The following is a 15818-nucleotide window of genomic DNA, read 5'->3' as shown; positions in this document are numbered from 1 at the left end:
TTGATCTCTAAGCCAGTTGAAGGATGGTTTATGGTTCATTAATATAGATTCAAGTCATATTTACATAATACATCCTAAATTTCCCTAGATGATATTAAAGAGGAAGTGAAATATGGAAATCTAGCTATGGAAGCAGGGTCATTCTGTACAAATTTGGCTACCTCTTTGCTTGGGGCAGAGAAAGAAGTGGGTTAACACTTTAAAAACATCCCACTGAGAAACTCACTGAGATACTTATAGTCAAGGATAGAACAAGATTGTAATGTTCCTGATCTATCAAATTAGCAGAAATCTGGAAAGTAATACACATTGATGTTGAGGCTGAGGAGAAACGACCACTCATAAATTAGTTGTGGGAGTGCAAAAGGTAAGAGTGAAAAAGGGTATACAAGCCTGATGTCAAAACCCACCAAAAAATACAGAAGCTTTTACCTTCTTTTTATTAATAAATATTTATTTGTTTAGCTGCGCTGGGTCTTGGTTGTAGCACACAGGATCTTTAGTTGCAGCATGTGAGCTCTTATTTGCTGCCTGTGGGATCTCTTTCCTTGATCAGGGACTGAACCCAAGCTCCCTGCATTGGGAACTTGGAGTCTTAGCCACTGGACCACCAGGGAAGACCCCAGATGCATTTACCTTCTAAGAGAACAATCTCTCGTCTGGGATTTATTCACCAGGCCTCAAGAGGTATAACCTAAGAGCATAGATATTCTCAGATTCTACACTTTCAAAAGAAAAAGCAAATCATAGACAAAGGATTTGTTGTCATCATTTAGTCTAAGTTGTGCTTGATTCCTTGCGACCCCATGGACTGTACCCCACCAGTCCTGTGCCCATGAGATTTTCCAGGCAAGAATACCAGAGTGGGTTGCCATGCCCTCCTCCGGGGGATCTTCCCAACCCAGGGACTGAACCCATGTCTCCTTCATCTTCTGCATTGGCAGGTGGATTCTTTACCTCCGAGCCACCTGGGAAGCCGTCCCCGTCCCTTACACGCCAGTAATTAAATACAGCCAGTCTTGGAAAATGAAAACACATGCTCTTATATCCCCCACATCAAAAGAAAAACTGCATTCCATTTGAAGAACTATTCATTTACTGGCCACATTTTATGACTGCTGCTGTTTCATACTGTGAGGTTAACAACTGCTCCCATATAAGACTGATGTGACCTAGAGGGAAATTATTCCAACAGTGTGTACTGGTCTATGGTGTATGTAACTGGTCTATGGTGTTGGGGACTGTATTGATCCCCTCTCTCTGCAGCATAGCCATAGAGCAGCATTCATTTGAAAATGCTTTATCTAAGCAGATGATATGGAAAAAATTGCAGCCAATAATTGCATGCACATCAATGGAATCCTTGGGGGAAAAAAATCCAAGAACACGGTTTTTAATCAATCACCTATCCTCTTTTTCTCCATAGCTCATCTCTTTGCACATTGCAGGCTTTAAAAGTGAAACGTTTGAGAAGCTCCTTAAGCACCTTTGCCATTGTGCTGCCGAATTCAGGGAGGTCATAAAAACTGACATGCGGAGACAGATGTTTGCTGACCTCTTCCTGCACTGTGACCGTGGGAAGGTAGGCGAAACCTCTTAAAGTAGTGCTTCTCACACCATCTGTTGTGAAGGACCAGTCTTTAGGTTGTTGATGGTGATATTTTTAATATGTGGACTGATAATGAAACTGGGTTACTACGAGGGAAAAAGGAAATAAAAATACAATCCAAACATATTCTAATCTAAGAGCTATTAACAAACACAGGGAAGTAAATTACTCATTTATGTTTAATTTTTTTTTGTTTTACCAGTTCCTACAATTTCTCTTGGTTTTCCCTTTGACTTTTTTTAAAAAGATTTTTTTTGATGTGAACCATTTTTTTAAAGTCTTTATTGAATTTATTGCAACATTGCTTCTGTTTTATGTTTTGCTTTTTGGCTGCAAGATGTGTGAGATCTTAGTTCCCCAACCAGGGATCAAACCTGCTCCCCCTGCACTGGAAGGCAAAGTCCTAACCACGGAGCAATCAGGGAAGTCCCTTCTCTTCAACTTTAATAAATAGCTACTGATTTCAAAAAAAATACAGTCCACATTGTGTTACTACCAGATTCAAATCTGATTTAATATCAGTTACTTTCTTAAGTTGCTATAACATTTTCTAGATGCTATTCTCAATTCCTACCTTTCTCATCACACATAGACTGGTACCAGCCTGCAGACTACATCTTGTGTGGCACTGCATATGATTTATAACTTGTCTCTAAGTTTCTTTCCCATTTTTAAGAGTGGGTTGCTTAGGAATTTTTTTTTTTTTTTGCTTAGGATTCTCTATGGTGGTGTCTTCCTAGAGAAAAGAGCTGCTTTTCTCTTTGGGGAATAGAAAGCCTACCACATTTTATTCTGCTTCTTAAAAAACAAAAAATGTTTATATCAAAAAGTATTTCTAGGAATAGGATTTGAAAGTGAAAGTGAAAGTCACTCAGTCATGTCTGACTCTTTGTGACCCCATGGACTATACAGTCCATGGAATTATCCAGGTCAGAATACTGGAGTGAGTAGCCTTTCTCTTCTCCAGGGGATCTTTCCAACCCAGGGATTGAACCCAGGTCTCCTAAATTGCAGGTGCATTCTTTACCAGCTGAGCCACAAGGGAAGCCCAGGCATATTGGCATGGGTAGCCTATCCCTTCTCCAGGGGATTTTCCTGACCTAGGAATTGAACTGGGGTCTCCTGCATTGCAGGCGGATTCTTTACCAACTGAGCCATCAGGGAATTTAGGAACGCACTATTGTGCCAGGACACCAAATGAATTTGCAAGAATAGATTCCAACTTTACTGAAATTATATTTGTTTATGAACGTTATGCTTATTTGTTTGTATCCCCATATTCCTGAAAAGATTTAAGGAAGCTTATGTTATTCAGTCACTTAGTCATGTCTGACTCTTTGTGACCCCATGGACTGCAGCCTGCAAGGCTTCCCTGTCCTTCACCATCTCCCGGTACTTGCTTAAACTCATGTCCGTTGAGTCAGTGATGCCATCCAACCATCTCGTCCTCTGTCATCCACTTTTCCTCCTGCCTTCCATCTTTCCCAGCATCAGGGTCTTTTCTAATGAGTTGGCTCTTCACATCAGGTGGTCAGAGTACTGGAGCTTCAGCTTCAGCATCAGTCCTTATAAGGAAGCTTATAAGAATAGATAAAAAGCAACAAAAGAACATAGATTTTAAAAAGTAGGATGAAAGAAGAAAAAGAGGATACTATATGAAGTTGGGAACAAAGCTGTAAATGCATACCATAATGACCTAAATATTTGTTCTAGATTGTCTGCAGATCTGAATGTAACCTCCTAGTAGAGAATGTGAAATATGACATATTGTTGATTATATGACACAATAGTGTGTGAAGCACACTATTGACAGTGTTTTAAGATAAGTATGAACTGGAGCTAAGAAGGTGCAGAAATTTGGGGATAAAAAGCATAGTTAGGAGTTTCAATATTCCATCTACATAAAAGTTTCAAATCTCATGTAACAACTGATTGCCAACTTTCTGCTTAGGTAGGGTTTTTGGATCGTCAGAGGACATTGGCCTTGCTGGAAACATTCTATGACCAAAGTTCAAAAGTGCTCAGAGGTACACTCCGAAACCCAAGACAATGTAAGTGCCACCCAGAGGGAGTATGCTCAAGCTGGAGTGAAGCAGTACATGGATGTGACAAACAACATCATTCTATCACCATGGAATCCCTCCATGTAACACCTCCCTTAGATCATGATGGCTGTATCTAGTTGTTCATGCCATACAATGGTAATTATCATTACCATCTAGTTGAACTAGATGTGTTTTTCACAACAGTGCAATACTAAAAGTTGTTAAGTCAGAATTGAGCTAGAATTCCAATGAAGGGGTGCTTTAGTGACAACCTGAATGTTTTGGAAATTAAGTTGGTAATGGTAATTCCAGTTTTAATGTCCAACTTAGAATTCTAAGATTTCTAAGAAAAAAATTTTTTTCTACCAAGCATGTTTTGATTGAAATATAATTGATGTACAATATTATGTTAGTTTCAAATGTACACAATGATTTGACATTTTTATATGATAGGAAATGATCACCATGATGAATCTAGTAACATTCTGTCCCCCTACGAAGTTATTATGATTGACCATACTCCTTATGCTGTATATTATTTATTATTTAATAATATGACTTATTTATTATGTAACTGGAGGTTTGCATGTCTTAATTCCCTTCAACTGTTTCGCTCAGACCTCAAACCCCCTCCCTGCTGGCAACCCCGCATTTGTTCTGTGTATCCATGAGTCTATTTTTGTTTTGTTTTATTTGTTTGTTTTAAAGATGTAAGTTAGATCATGTGGTATTTGTCTTTCTCTGCCTTATTTGACTTAGCATAATACCCTCCCATGTTGTCAAAAATGGCAGGGTTTGAGGTGGAAGACATTTGCTCTTTCCTCAGCCCTATGCTATGCTTACTGTGGAGGACTAAGAGGAGAGGATAAATTCTGTTTGCCTTGAAAGTCTAAGCTACTCTTCAAGCATCAAAAGAAGGAATCATGTTCATTTCCATATATTTTAGGAAGGGATTATTTCTAATTTCCAGTAGTGAGCATCTTTTATGTTCCTTTAGATACCTTTTTGTTTCTTATTGGGTTTCTGGGAAATGTAATTGATATTCATTTAAAGCAGTAGTTCTGTGGGCGCCATGCCTACTGCTTTTTTGCATTAATTTACTAGCTCTGATTCTACATTATAAGATCCAATTGTTTAGGTAAATGTTTTGTTTTCTGTGTTAGGGCCATTTGTTGAATTTGGAGAGATAGACTTACCTGAGTTCTGGGGAGACATGGATAATCAGAAACACATTTATGAAGACTTTGACAATGTTCTCTTAGAGATGAATACGTTACCTTCTGAAAAACATTTTAGCAAAACCCAAAGTAAATTATTAGCAAGCCCAGAAGACCAACATGAACACTATAGAGAATCAACACTACCACAAAGCCCACCAGAACAGCAGAGAGGGGCAACTGTGGAACAAGGACCAAATGGAATTTCAACCAGAGAACAAGAACAACCTGAAGAGTCAACTGGAGAACAAGAACTGAATGAAGAATCAGTATCAAAAGAAGGAACCTACACGGGGTCAACTCCAGAACAAAGATCAAGTAGAGAGTTAATAACAGAACAAAGACCACATCATGAGCCAATAACAGAACAAGGAGTACCACAAGGAACCCACATCGAATCAACAGCAGAACAAGGACTTTCTGAAGAATCAATTACAACAGAAGGACAACATGAAGGGTCAACAACAGGACAAGGATCACATGGAAAGTCAACTGAGGAACAGGGATCACGCAGAGAGTCACAATCTGATCAAGGACAACCCAGAGAGACAATGGCAGAGCAGGAAGCACACAGAGAATCACAGTCAGATCAAGGACCACACGGTGGGTCAACTGCAGAGCAAGAAGAAGGCGGGGAGTCAGTAGTAGAACAAGAACCACACAGAGGGTCAACTGCAGAACCACAGTCACCCAGAGAAACAATTCTGGAAGAACAACAGGACACAGACTTAACTTCACAATTGAGAAAAGGTAGTCTCACAGGAGAAAGCAAAACATCTAGGGAATCTATTTCCTTTGAGCACACTGAAATCCCTCCACAGGAAGGAAGGACTCAAGCACAAGCATATGAAGAGCTACTCTTCATAAGTCCTGAACTGCAAGAGAAAACTGGAGTATCAATCCCAGAAGATCATCTTTCAGGTAGTAATATCACTTTCCTACATCAGCTCCTTGTTTTCTAGAGCGGTTTTTAAAGTCTGCAGAAAAATCTTCATTTCGGTTAGGATCTTTTTGTGACATGTAAGGTCATGCAAACTTCAGACATATTTTGCTATTCAACATGAGTCTATACTTTGAGCAATCAATTACACGCAATCTAGAAAGTCTCTACTGTCAATTTACCTAGAAATCCCTCTACACTAGAAGCCCATTTGTAAGGCAGAAATCTGGTAGTATTACTTGTAGAAATTTTCACTGGACTTCTGAAAAGGCACAGAAGCTGTTTTATTTTAAATGGTGTATCTAATATTAGAAACCACTTTTTAAATTTTCTTTTATTTCAAATTTTAAAAGTATCTCACTTTTTTCAGTTGCATATAAGACATTCTAGAAGAGTTTCTGAAGGTAATGTTTAAGACAGAAAGCATCCTGGATTTCAAATATTTATTCTGCAGAAGACTTTTCTTGGGAATTGCCTATGCAAATTTATGCCCTTTTAGTTGAAGAATTATAATCTTTTCGAGAGCCAATCTCAATGTCACTTAAGTCCTCAGTTGTTGTTGCTGTTCAGTCGCTCGGTTGTGTCCGACTCTTTACGACCCTATGAACTGCAGCATGCCAGACTTCCCTGTCCTTCACCATCTCCCAGAGCTTGCTCAAACTCACGTCCATTGAATTGGTGATGCCATCCAACCATCCTGTCCTCTGTCATCCCCTTCTCCTCCTGCCTTCAATCTTTCTCAGCATCAGGGTCTTTTCTAATGAGTCAGCTCCTCGCGTCAGGTGGCCAAAGTATTGGAGCTTCAGCATCATTGCTTCCAATGAATATTCAGGGTTGATTTTGTTTAGGATTGACTAGTTTGATCTCCTTGCAGTCCAAGGGACTCTCAAGAGTCTTTTTTAACAAGACAGTTCAAAAAACATCAATTTTTCAGTGCTTAGCCTTCTTTGTGGCCCAATTCTCATAACCATGCATGACTACTGGAAAAACCATAGCTTTAACTTTAGGGACCTTTGTTGGCAAAATAATGTCTCTTATTTTTAATATGCTTTCTAGGCATTTTTGAAAAAAAAATTCTAAAGTTCTATAGTCCCAAAGAAAGTTCTTATTTAAAATTCATAAGAGATAGGTAACCTGTGTTAAGGATTTTACACTATCATTAACTAATTTGAAATCTTTCATTTTTTCAGCATTATACGTATTTCTCCCCAGAACAGGGCTACTAATTTCTGGTTCTCCTTACATAGTGGGGACACAGCTTAAAAAATTAGTGAAGTTACTATTAATTTTAACTCTCTGTAACAGTGATCCAAAATAACAGTGTCTAAAAAAACAAACAAAACCAAAACAAAATAACAATGTCTAAACAAGGCAGAAGTTTCTTTGTTTCTCGTATAAAAGTCAAAACTTATTTGAAGGATCAGCCCCAAGAAATCAACAGTGGCTCAAGCTCTTTCTGCCTTGTGTCTCCTCCAGCTACACACTCCAAGATAGCTAACCACCATGTCCGCATCCTGACCAGTAGGCGAGGAGAAAGGGAAAAGGATAGACATTACATCATTTCTTTCCTTTCTATCTTGTTCATTCATCAGAATTCAGGCACATAGTGACACCTGCTGTCTGGGAGGCTGGGAAATACAGCCCTCACTTTGTGTGGCCAAATGTGGGTACAATACATAGACTTTGTCACAGAATTGCTCTCAAAAACTAAAGCTATTAAGCGATATCTTTGTGATTAAGTTATTAAATGATACCATTATGATACAACATATACAGAAAAGGACCCGAAAGAAAGTTTTTGTGTTCTGTATGCAAGATATTTCTTTCATTTATTAACTACATAATCTTCAACTCATAGGCATTTTCTTTTATACCTTTTAGAACCTGCTAAAAAGGAAGTTCAGAAAGACAAATCCTGCGAACCCAAGTCCCAGAAAATAGAAGGAAAGTCATGGACAGGTGACTCCTTATTTAATTCTCCTTTCATTCATACTCCAGAGCAAAAACATTGTGAAAATGAAGTTGACTATATTATGGCATATGTATCTTATAGGTGAACTTCTGACTTGTAACTGGAACATGAAGTATGCCAAACATGAAGACGAGGAACAGGCACATTTAATCTATGATAACTCGAGGTTCACAGGTACATGTTAACAAAGCCAGGAAGAACAGATGGCACTCTAATTTGATAACCTTTAATTTACTGTGGTTCCCAATGGTAAGGACTGGACTTAGCCAAGGCACCATGGCAGGGTGACACTTGCACTATTTTGTCCTTGAGCCAATGGACCTAAACGTATTCAAGACGACTGTTTCCGGTGGTAGTGTACATGTAGTGCTATTGTAATGCTCTTTAAAGCATACGTGTTGGTACAGTTGTCCATTAGTGTCTGCAGGGGATTGTTCCATGAATATCATCCATCCAAAATTTCCCCTCACCACGAATACCAACATTCAAGATGCTCAAACCCCTTATATAAAATGGACAAGTATTTGCATATAACTGATGGATCCTCCCATATACTTTAAATCTAGATCACTTATAATACTTAGTACAATGTAAATGCTTTGTAAATAGTTGAAAATGCAATGTGAATGCCATGTAAATAGTTGCCCATGTATGGCAAATTCAAGTTTTGCTTTTGGGAACTTTCTGGATTTTTTTTTCCTGAATATTTTTGATCCACAGTTGAACCCACAGATGCAGAACCTGCAGCTACAAAGGGCCAACTGTATACAATTTTTTTATGGTTATGTGGCCCTGAAACCACTTTGAAGCTATGATCCAGGTATACAAGGGGAATTAGATATTAGAACAATAGAAATCATTCCAGCAATTCCTCTCCCTTGTAGTTCCACATCTAACTATGTGAGGCAGGTGAGGCTCTGTCTTGTTTTTGAAGACTTACAAAGAAAGATCTACTCAACAGAGAGAGCAAAGAATAGCTTTTAGCTCTCAGTAAACCATGTATTTAACAACAATGATCCCAACAAGTATTCGTACTTTACCGCAATGCTATTTTATCATTTTACCTTTCACCAACAAGTAGTAGAACTTATAAGATCAAAAAGTTTTCCTCCTGTCTGCAGTTTCTTTTCTCATTTAAAGATGGATCAAATAGCAAACTTTATATCCTCCAAATATTTGGTGAAATTGTATGGCATTGGTTAAGCTCTTGTTGCCTGCTACTTCATGTTCCTCTTCTCCTGATATTACTTCTTTATTTCAGTTTTACTCTACCATTTTGACAATTGCATGGCTGATTCTTTTTAAGTTACATCAGATCTCATATGGAAGGCATCAGTGCATGAATGATTGGATTAGTTAATAAATCAATCGTAAATCACCGGGCTCTTCTATGAATTACACTTCATGTTATAGCATCAAGCTTCAAGACAAATATATGAGTCAAGCCTCCTGAGGGAGAGGTCATAGTGGTGGTATTTACAGAATTATTTAACTAGCGAGTCCAGACTGCAGCTGGCTTCAGGCACAACTGAATCCAAGGGCTCAATAATAGCAGCAGGACACTATCTCTTTGCCTCTCTGCCCTGTTCTTCTCTGTGTAACTTTCAGTTTTAGGTAGTTTTCTCTGTATTGTGGCAAAGATTTCCATGAGAGCATCTCTAGGCCTACATCCTACTAGTTCAGGAGTCAGAGTACAAGACCAGTGATTCTCCCCCAGTAGTTGCCCCAAAAGTCCTGGGGCTAATTCTCATTGGCCTATAGTGGATCCCATTGCTGTCATCTGTGAGTCACTAGGCGGACCTATATCACATGGCCATCCTGAAGCAAGGGTGGATGAGGCTCAGTACTACCTGATACATCAAAACTGACAATTGGGGAGAGATGTTTTCTCAAATTAAAAAAAAGGAGGGGGACTTCCCTGGCAGTCCAGTGGTTAAGACTCCACACTGCCAATGCAAGGGGCATGGGTTCCATCCCTCTTTGGAGAACTAAGATCCCACATGCCACCAGGTGCGGACAAAAGGATGAAGACCAATAAATAAATAAATAAAAGATACGTTTAGGGACTTCCCTGGTGGTCCAGTGGTTAAGACTCTGTGCTGCCGATACAGGGGGCAAGGGTTCAATCTCTGGTCAGAGAACTGAGATCCCACAGGCAAAACAAAAAAAAAAAAAAAAAGAGAGAGAGAGAAAACGAGAACAAAAACCAAAACCCAAACTTTATAAAGGATATATTAAAAATAAAAAGGGGGTGCTGTCCTCATGAAGGCAGCACAGACTCCTGGTAGGAAAAAAGGTAGTAGATGTTCATTACAATATGTACTCATGTATTTTCCCTGAACTTTGATAAAATTGTTCATGTCACCGTTTGATGTATGTTTCTTGTTTGATAGACCTGCACTCAATTATCAGAAACATTCAGTCTTACAAGGAAATAAAGGGTAGGAGTACCTTCAACGGAGTTTCTCTCAATCTACTCCAGTTTGTGCAGCTCCTGGAGACATTTGTTGGTGAAGATTCCCCCTTGAGTGTCAGTGAAGCCCTCACCTCCTTTTTTAGGAAGGGCTTTGTTGAAACAAAAGAAGAGAAAATGAGTGGCTTAGAAAAGGTGAGTAATACTATTTACCAATAAAACAAGTGAGGTCACTATTATAAAGAGATATGTATACCCATGACTGATTCATGTTGATGTATGTATACTTATGACTGATTTATGTTGCTGTATGGGCTTCCCTGGTGGCTCAGACAGTAAAGAATCTGCTTGCAATGTGGGAGACCCGGGTTTGCTCCCTGGGTTGGGAAGATCCCCTGGAGGTGCGCATGGCAATCCACTCCAGTATTCTCGTCTGGAGAATCCCCATGGACAGAGGAGTCTGGTGGGCTACCATGAGGTCACAGAGTAGGACACGACTGAGCGACTAAGCACCTGCATCTGGATGGCAGAAACCATTGCAGTATTGTAAATTAATTATCTTGTAATTAAAAATTAAAATTAAAAAAATCTATCAACCTCAGTTCCTCCTAGACTAGCTCTTCTTAAGTACTAATTTTGGTTGTGAATGCTTATGCTAATTAGGTACTTAATTAGCATGGCAATTAAATACTTCATTTTATTGTCAAATGTTCTAAGATCACACTCCAGAGAATTCATTCCTCTAATAAGAACATGATTGCTGATGGCAGGAGATGGTTTCTTATATAGCTGTGTTTTTGCTCCTCCAAACCTTGAAGAGCAGATTCCAAGGAGCAGATATTTTCATGTGCAAAGATGTGTGTGTATGTGTACACTGTCTGATGTGTGAGTACGTTTACAAATGTGCATACATAAGGGTATGATTGTGGCTTGAATACATATTTTTGGGTACACCAAGGTAGTGGGCTTCATCTTTCTTAAGAAATTACTACTTGCTTGAATGAAATATGCAAACACATTCTCTGATAGGAACAATTTATATACTCTTATATGAAATATATAAATTAGGTTCATCAAGCATATTCAGTAACTTTATCAGTCTTATGAGTCTTCTCAATCTAATTTAGAGTTGATATTCCTTTTTCCTCCTCAATTGAAGTTCCTATCATTTAACCAAATGGTATATGTTCACTTTCTTTTATCAATAAAATCTACCTTGATTAGATAAGTTACTATCTAGTTAACATAATCTAGTAAAAAATCTAAATGGTAAATAAAATTAATGTCAGGCCAATGTTAAATATAAGGAAGAATTTTTGAACACAGTCATTTTTTGTTGTTTGAACACTATCATCCATCGCCCTTCACTACAAAACATATTTCATCAAGAAGCCAGGCAGGGACTTCCCTGGTGCTTCAGTGGCTAAGACTCTGAGCTCCCAATACAGGGAGCCCATGTTCACTCCCTGGTCAGGAAAACTAGATCCCACATGCTGCAACTAAGACCCAGCACAGCCAAATAAATAAATAACATTAAAATAGATTTTAAAAAAAAGCCAGGCAGGGACTTCCCTGGCAGTTCAGTGGTTAAGATTCCATGTTCCCAATGCAGGAGGCATGGGTTTGATCCCTGGTTGGGGAGTCGGGGAACAGATCCCACATGGTAGAGAAAAAAAGGAGTCAGGAAGATCACCCAATGTATTTATCACATTGCTGAACAACTAGTAAGTGAATGGAGAGGAATGAATCAGATTCTCGAGGAGAGAGTCCCCTTCCTAAATGAATGTGTTTTAGTTCAATGCAGAGAATGCCTGCTTTCTATCTTAGAGGTGAAACATAGAAAATGTTTATTGAGAGATAAAAACTGATATTAAGAGAATTAAAATTAAATGTTTCATTTTACTATTCGTATCCTGCTTAGTCCCAAAGTAAAGCTGTTTCTGTAAAAAGTGCTGCTCTTTGTGGGGAATAAGCATAAGATGCCAGCTAGCATATGTGTCTGTGTGTGTGTGTACCTGTGTGTGTGTCTGTTAGTTGCTCAGACATGTCCGACTCTTTGTAGCCCGCCAGGCTCCTCTGTCCATGGAATTCTCCAGTCAAGAATACTGGAGTGGGTAGCCATTCCTTTCTCCAGGGGAGCTTCCCGGCCTAGGGATTGAACCCTGGTCTCTTGCATTGCAGGCAGATTCTTTATCATCTGAGCCATCAGGGAAGCTCGCCAGCTAGCATAATGAACAGATATATCTTCTGTGCTTTGTTATCCTGTGTGTGCCCTAGGCTAGACAAAATGCTTCCCGAATCAGACGGGAACTTCTCCTAAAAGCCCTCTTTCAGAAGTGGGACTGTGACGGCTCAGGCTTTCTGGATCTGAAGGAAATTGATGAACTCTTGTATACATACAAGGAAGGAATGGAAAAAGAATCTATGAAGAAAGGTAAAAACGAAAGAATTTTCTTAAGTTGTGGTAACAGCTTGGCTTCAAGTTTCCCAGTATTATGATATGCGTGTGTGCTCAGTCGTGTCCGACATTTTGTGACCCCGTGGACTTCAGCCCACCAGTCTTCTTTGTCCACGGAATTTTCCAGGCAAGAATACTGAAGTGGGTTGCCATTTCCTCCTCATTATTCTGATATATATACAGTTAAAATATTGGTTGTTCTAAAGCCATGAGATAGCATTTCACACTTCACATGTACTAGTGTGGCTGTCATTTTTTTCAGTTTTATTGAGATACCATTGACATGTAACATTGTGTAAATTTAAGCTGTATGATGTGTTGATTTGATACGCTTATGTTGTGAAATGATTACCACGGCTTAGTTAATACCTCCATCATCTCACATAATTACCATTTCTTTTTTGTGGTAAGAACATTTAAGATCTACTGTCTTAGAAGCTTTCAAGTATATATTATGGTATTGTTAACTATGATCATCACCCTGTATATTAGAATCCTAGAACTTTTCTTGTAATGAAAGTTGGTACACTCATTAATGTTTGAGCATCTTTTCATAAGCCTCTGGTCATTTGCATGTCTTCTTTGGAAAAGTGTCTATTCAGTTCCTCTGCCCATTTTTCATTCTGATTTTTTCTTGCTAATGGCACCCCACTCCGGTACTCTTGCCTGGAAAATCCCATGGATAGAGGAGCCTGGTGGGCTGCGGTCCATGGGGCCGCTAAGAGTCGGACACGACTGAGCGACTTCACTTTCACTTTTCACTTTCATGCATTGGAGAAGGAAATAGCAACCCACTCCAGTGTTTTTGCCTGGAGAATCTCAGGGATGGGGGAGCCTGGTGGGCTGCCGTCTATGCGGTAGCATAGAGTCAGACACGACTAAAGCGACTTAGCAGCAGCAGCAGCATTGAGTTCTATGAGTTTGCTATATATTTTGGATATTAACTCCTTATCAGATATATGATTTGCAAATATTTTCTCCCATACTGTAGGTGGCCTTTTCATTTTGTTACTTTTGCTGTGCAGAAGGTTTTTAGTTTGATATAGCCCCATTAATTTATTTTTGCTTTTTTTGCTTATATAGTTTTGACTGTAATTTTTAAAATGGAAAATAACAGTGTTGGCAAGGATATGAAGAAATTTGAACCCTTGTGCATTGCTGATGGGCATGTAGAAAATGTCAGAGCAATCAGGAGTGAAACTGTTGTACAGTGCTTTGTCCAAGATTGTAATTCTACATAGTTAGATTCCTTCTGTATACCTAGCTACACATACCCATAAAACAATCCAAACCCACTTCACAGTCCTGCCTATTTTCCCTTCTTATTTTATCTTTCTGCCTCTACAAGGTCTGATTCACCTCTCAAGTCTGAATGACTTGCAAGTTTCTCCTGCTACTGCTAAGTCGCTTCAGTCATGTCCAACTCTGTGCGACCCCATAGATGGCAGCCCACCAGGCTCCCCCGTCCCTGGGATTCTCCAGGCAAGAACACTGGAATGGATTGCCATTTCCTTCTCCAATGCATGAAAGTGGAAAGTGAAAGTGAAGTCGCTCAGTCGTGTCCGACTCTTCTTGACCACATGGACGGCAGCCTACCAGGCTCCTCTGTCCATGGGATTTTCCAGGCAAGAGTGCTGGAGTGGGGTGCCATTGCCTTCTCCAAAGTTTCCCCTACATTTACTTAACTTTGTGTTCTCCTTAATGACTTTCTCTTCTCCTATATTTTTCTTCTTCTGATCAATTCTTCTCAATCAAAAGCTACTAAAATTCTCATATAAGAAGTTCTCTCCTTCATTTGCTTAGATCCCAGGATAAATTATTTTGCTCTACACTGGGTTTAAGGATTTATCTGAGACTTTGACATAACAGACTTCAAATTCTTAAAGTATATGGTGCATGAGAGAAAAAATGATAAGGGTTAGTAAAGTTCTTCAGCCCTTTCAAAAATCATTGTATTGGTTGATCTTTAAAGTTACCTAAGTTGATCAACATCAGGTGTTCTTCATTAATTGTGTCTAATGAGGTGGTTTTCACTTACAAGATGGGAAAACTTCATAACACAGAACCATGGTCCATGGAAGAAAAGATATTACACGATGGTCAGGAGAGCTGGGTTCTGATATTTTATCTTTTACTAAGTAAGATTGCTGGGAGAAATATCAATAACCTCAGATATGCAGTTGACACCACCCTCATGGCAGAAAGTGAAGAACTAAAGAGAATCTTGATGAAAGTGAAAGAGGAGAGTGAAATAGTTGGCTTAAAGCTCAACATTCAGAAACTAAGATCATGGCATCTGGTTCCATCACTTCATGGCAGATAGGTGGGGAAACTGAAAACAGTGGCTGACTTTATTTTTCTGGGCTCTGAAATCACTTCAGATGGTGATTGCAGCAATGAAATTAAAAGATGCTTACTCCTTGGAAGGAAAGTTATGACCAACCTAGACAGCATATTAAAAAGCAGAGACATTACTTTACCAACAAAGTTCTGTCTAGTCAAGGCTATGGTTTTTCCAGTGGTCATGTATGGATGTGAGAGTTGGACTGTGAAGAAACCTGAGCACCGAAGAATTGATGCTTTTGAACTGTGGTGTTGGAGAAGGCTCTTGAGAGTCCCTTGGACTGCAAGGATATCCAATCAGTCCATTCTAAAGGAGATCAGTCCTGGGTGTTCGTTGGAAGGTTGAAGTTGAAGCTGAAACTCCAATACTTTGGCCACCTGATGCGAAGAGCTGACTCATTTGAAAAGACCCTGATGCTGGGAAAGATTGAGGGCAGGAGGAGAAGGGGACGATGGAGGATGAGATGGTTGGATGGCATCACCGACTCGATGGACGTGAGTTTGAGTGAACTCCGGGAGTTAGTGATGGACAGGGAGGCCTGGCGTGCTGCGGTTCATGGGGTCGCAAAGAGTCGGACACGACTGAGCAACTGAACTGAACTGAAGTGATCACATGACCGTGAGCAACTTACTGACCTTCTGTAGAGCCAGGTGTCCTCATGGGTAAAACAAAGGAGTTGGACACGATGAATTCTAGAATTTAAGGGACCTGAGGATGATGTTATAAGGTTTCACCTGGCTGAGAGGTAGAATTAAAATGAAACAATATACATTACCATATGTAAAATCGACAGCCAGTGGGAATTTGCTGTATGACTCAG

General features: G+C 39.4%; 1 protein-coding gene across 1 annotated transcript in view; it reads left to right on the top strand.

Annotated features, from left to right (window-relative positions):
- Window positions 1-15818, top strand: part of EFCAB5 (EF-hand calcium binding domain 5) — a 90756-nt gene that overhangs the window by 47236 nt on the left and 27702 nt on the right. The window contains exons 6-12 of the mRNA XM_070357337.1: window positions 1427-1582; window positions 3561-3660; window positions 4818-5792; window positions 7693-7770; window positions 7865-7957; window positions 10177-10391; window positions 12474-12630. Of these exons, the coding sequence (XP_070213438.1) occupies window positions 1427-1582; window positions 3561-3660; window positions 4818-5792; window positions 7693-7770; window positions 7865-7957; window positions 10177-10391; window positions 12474-12630 (1774 nt within the window). The remainder of the gene's footprint in view (window positions 1-1426; window positions 1583-3560; window positions 3661-4817; window positions 5793-7692; window positions 7771-7864; window positions 7958-10176; window positions 10392-12473; window positions 12631-15818) is intronic.

Source organism: Bos mutus, chromosome 19, assembly GCF_027580195.1.
Source record: "Bos mutus isolate GX-2022 chromosome 19, NWIPB_WYAK_1.1, whole genome shotgun sequence".
NCBI lineage: Eukaryota > Metazoa > Chordata > Mammalia > Artiodactyla > Bovidae > Bos > Bos mutus.
Note: the sequence above shows the minus strand (reverse complement) of the source record. Positions and strands in the feature narration are given on the sequence as shown.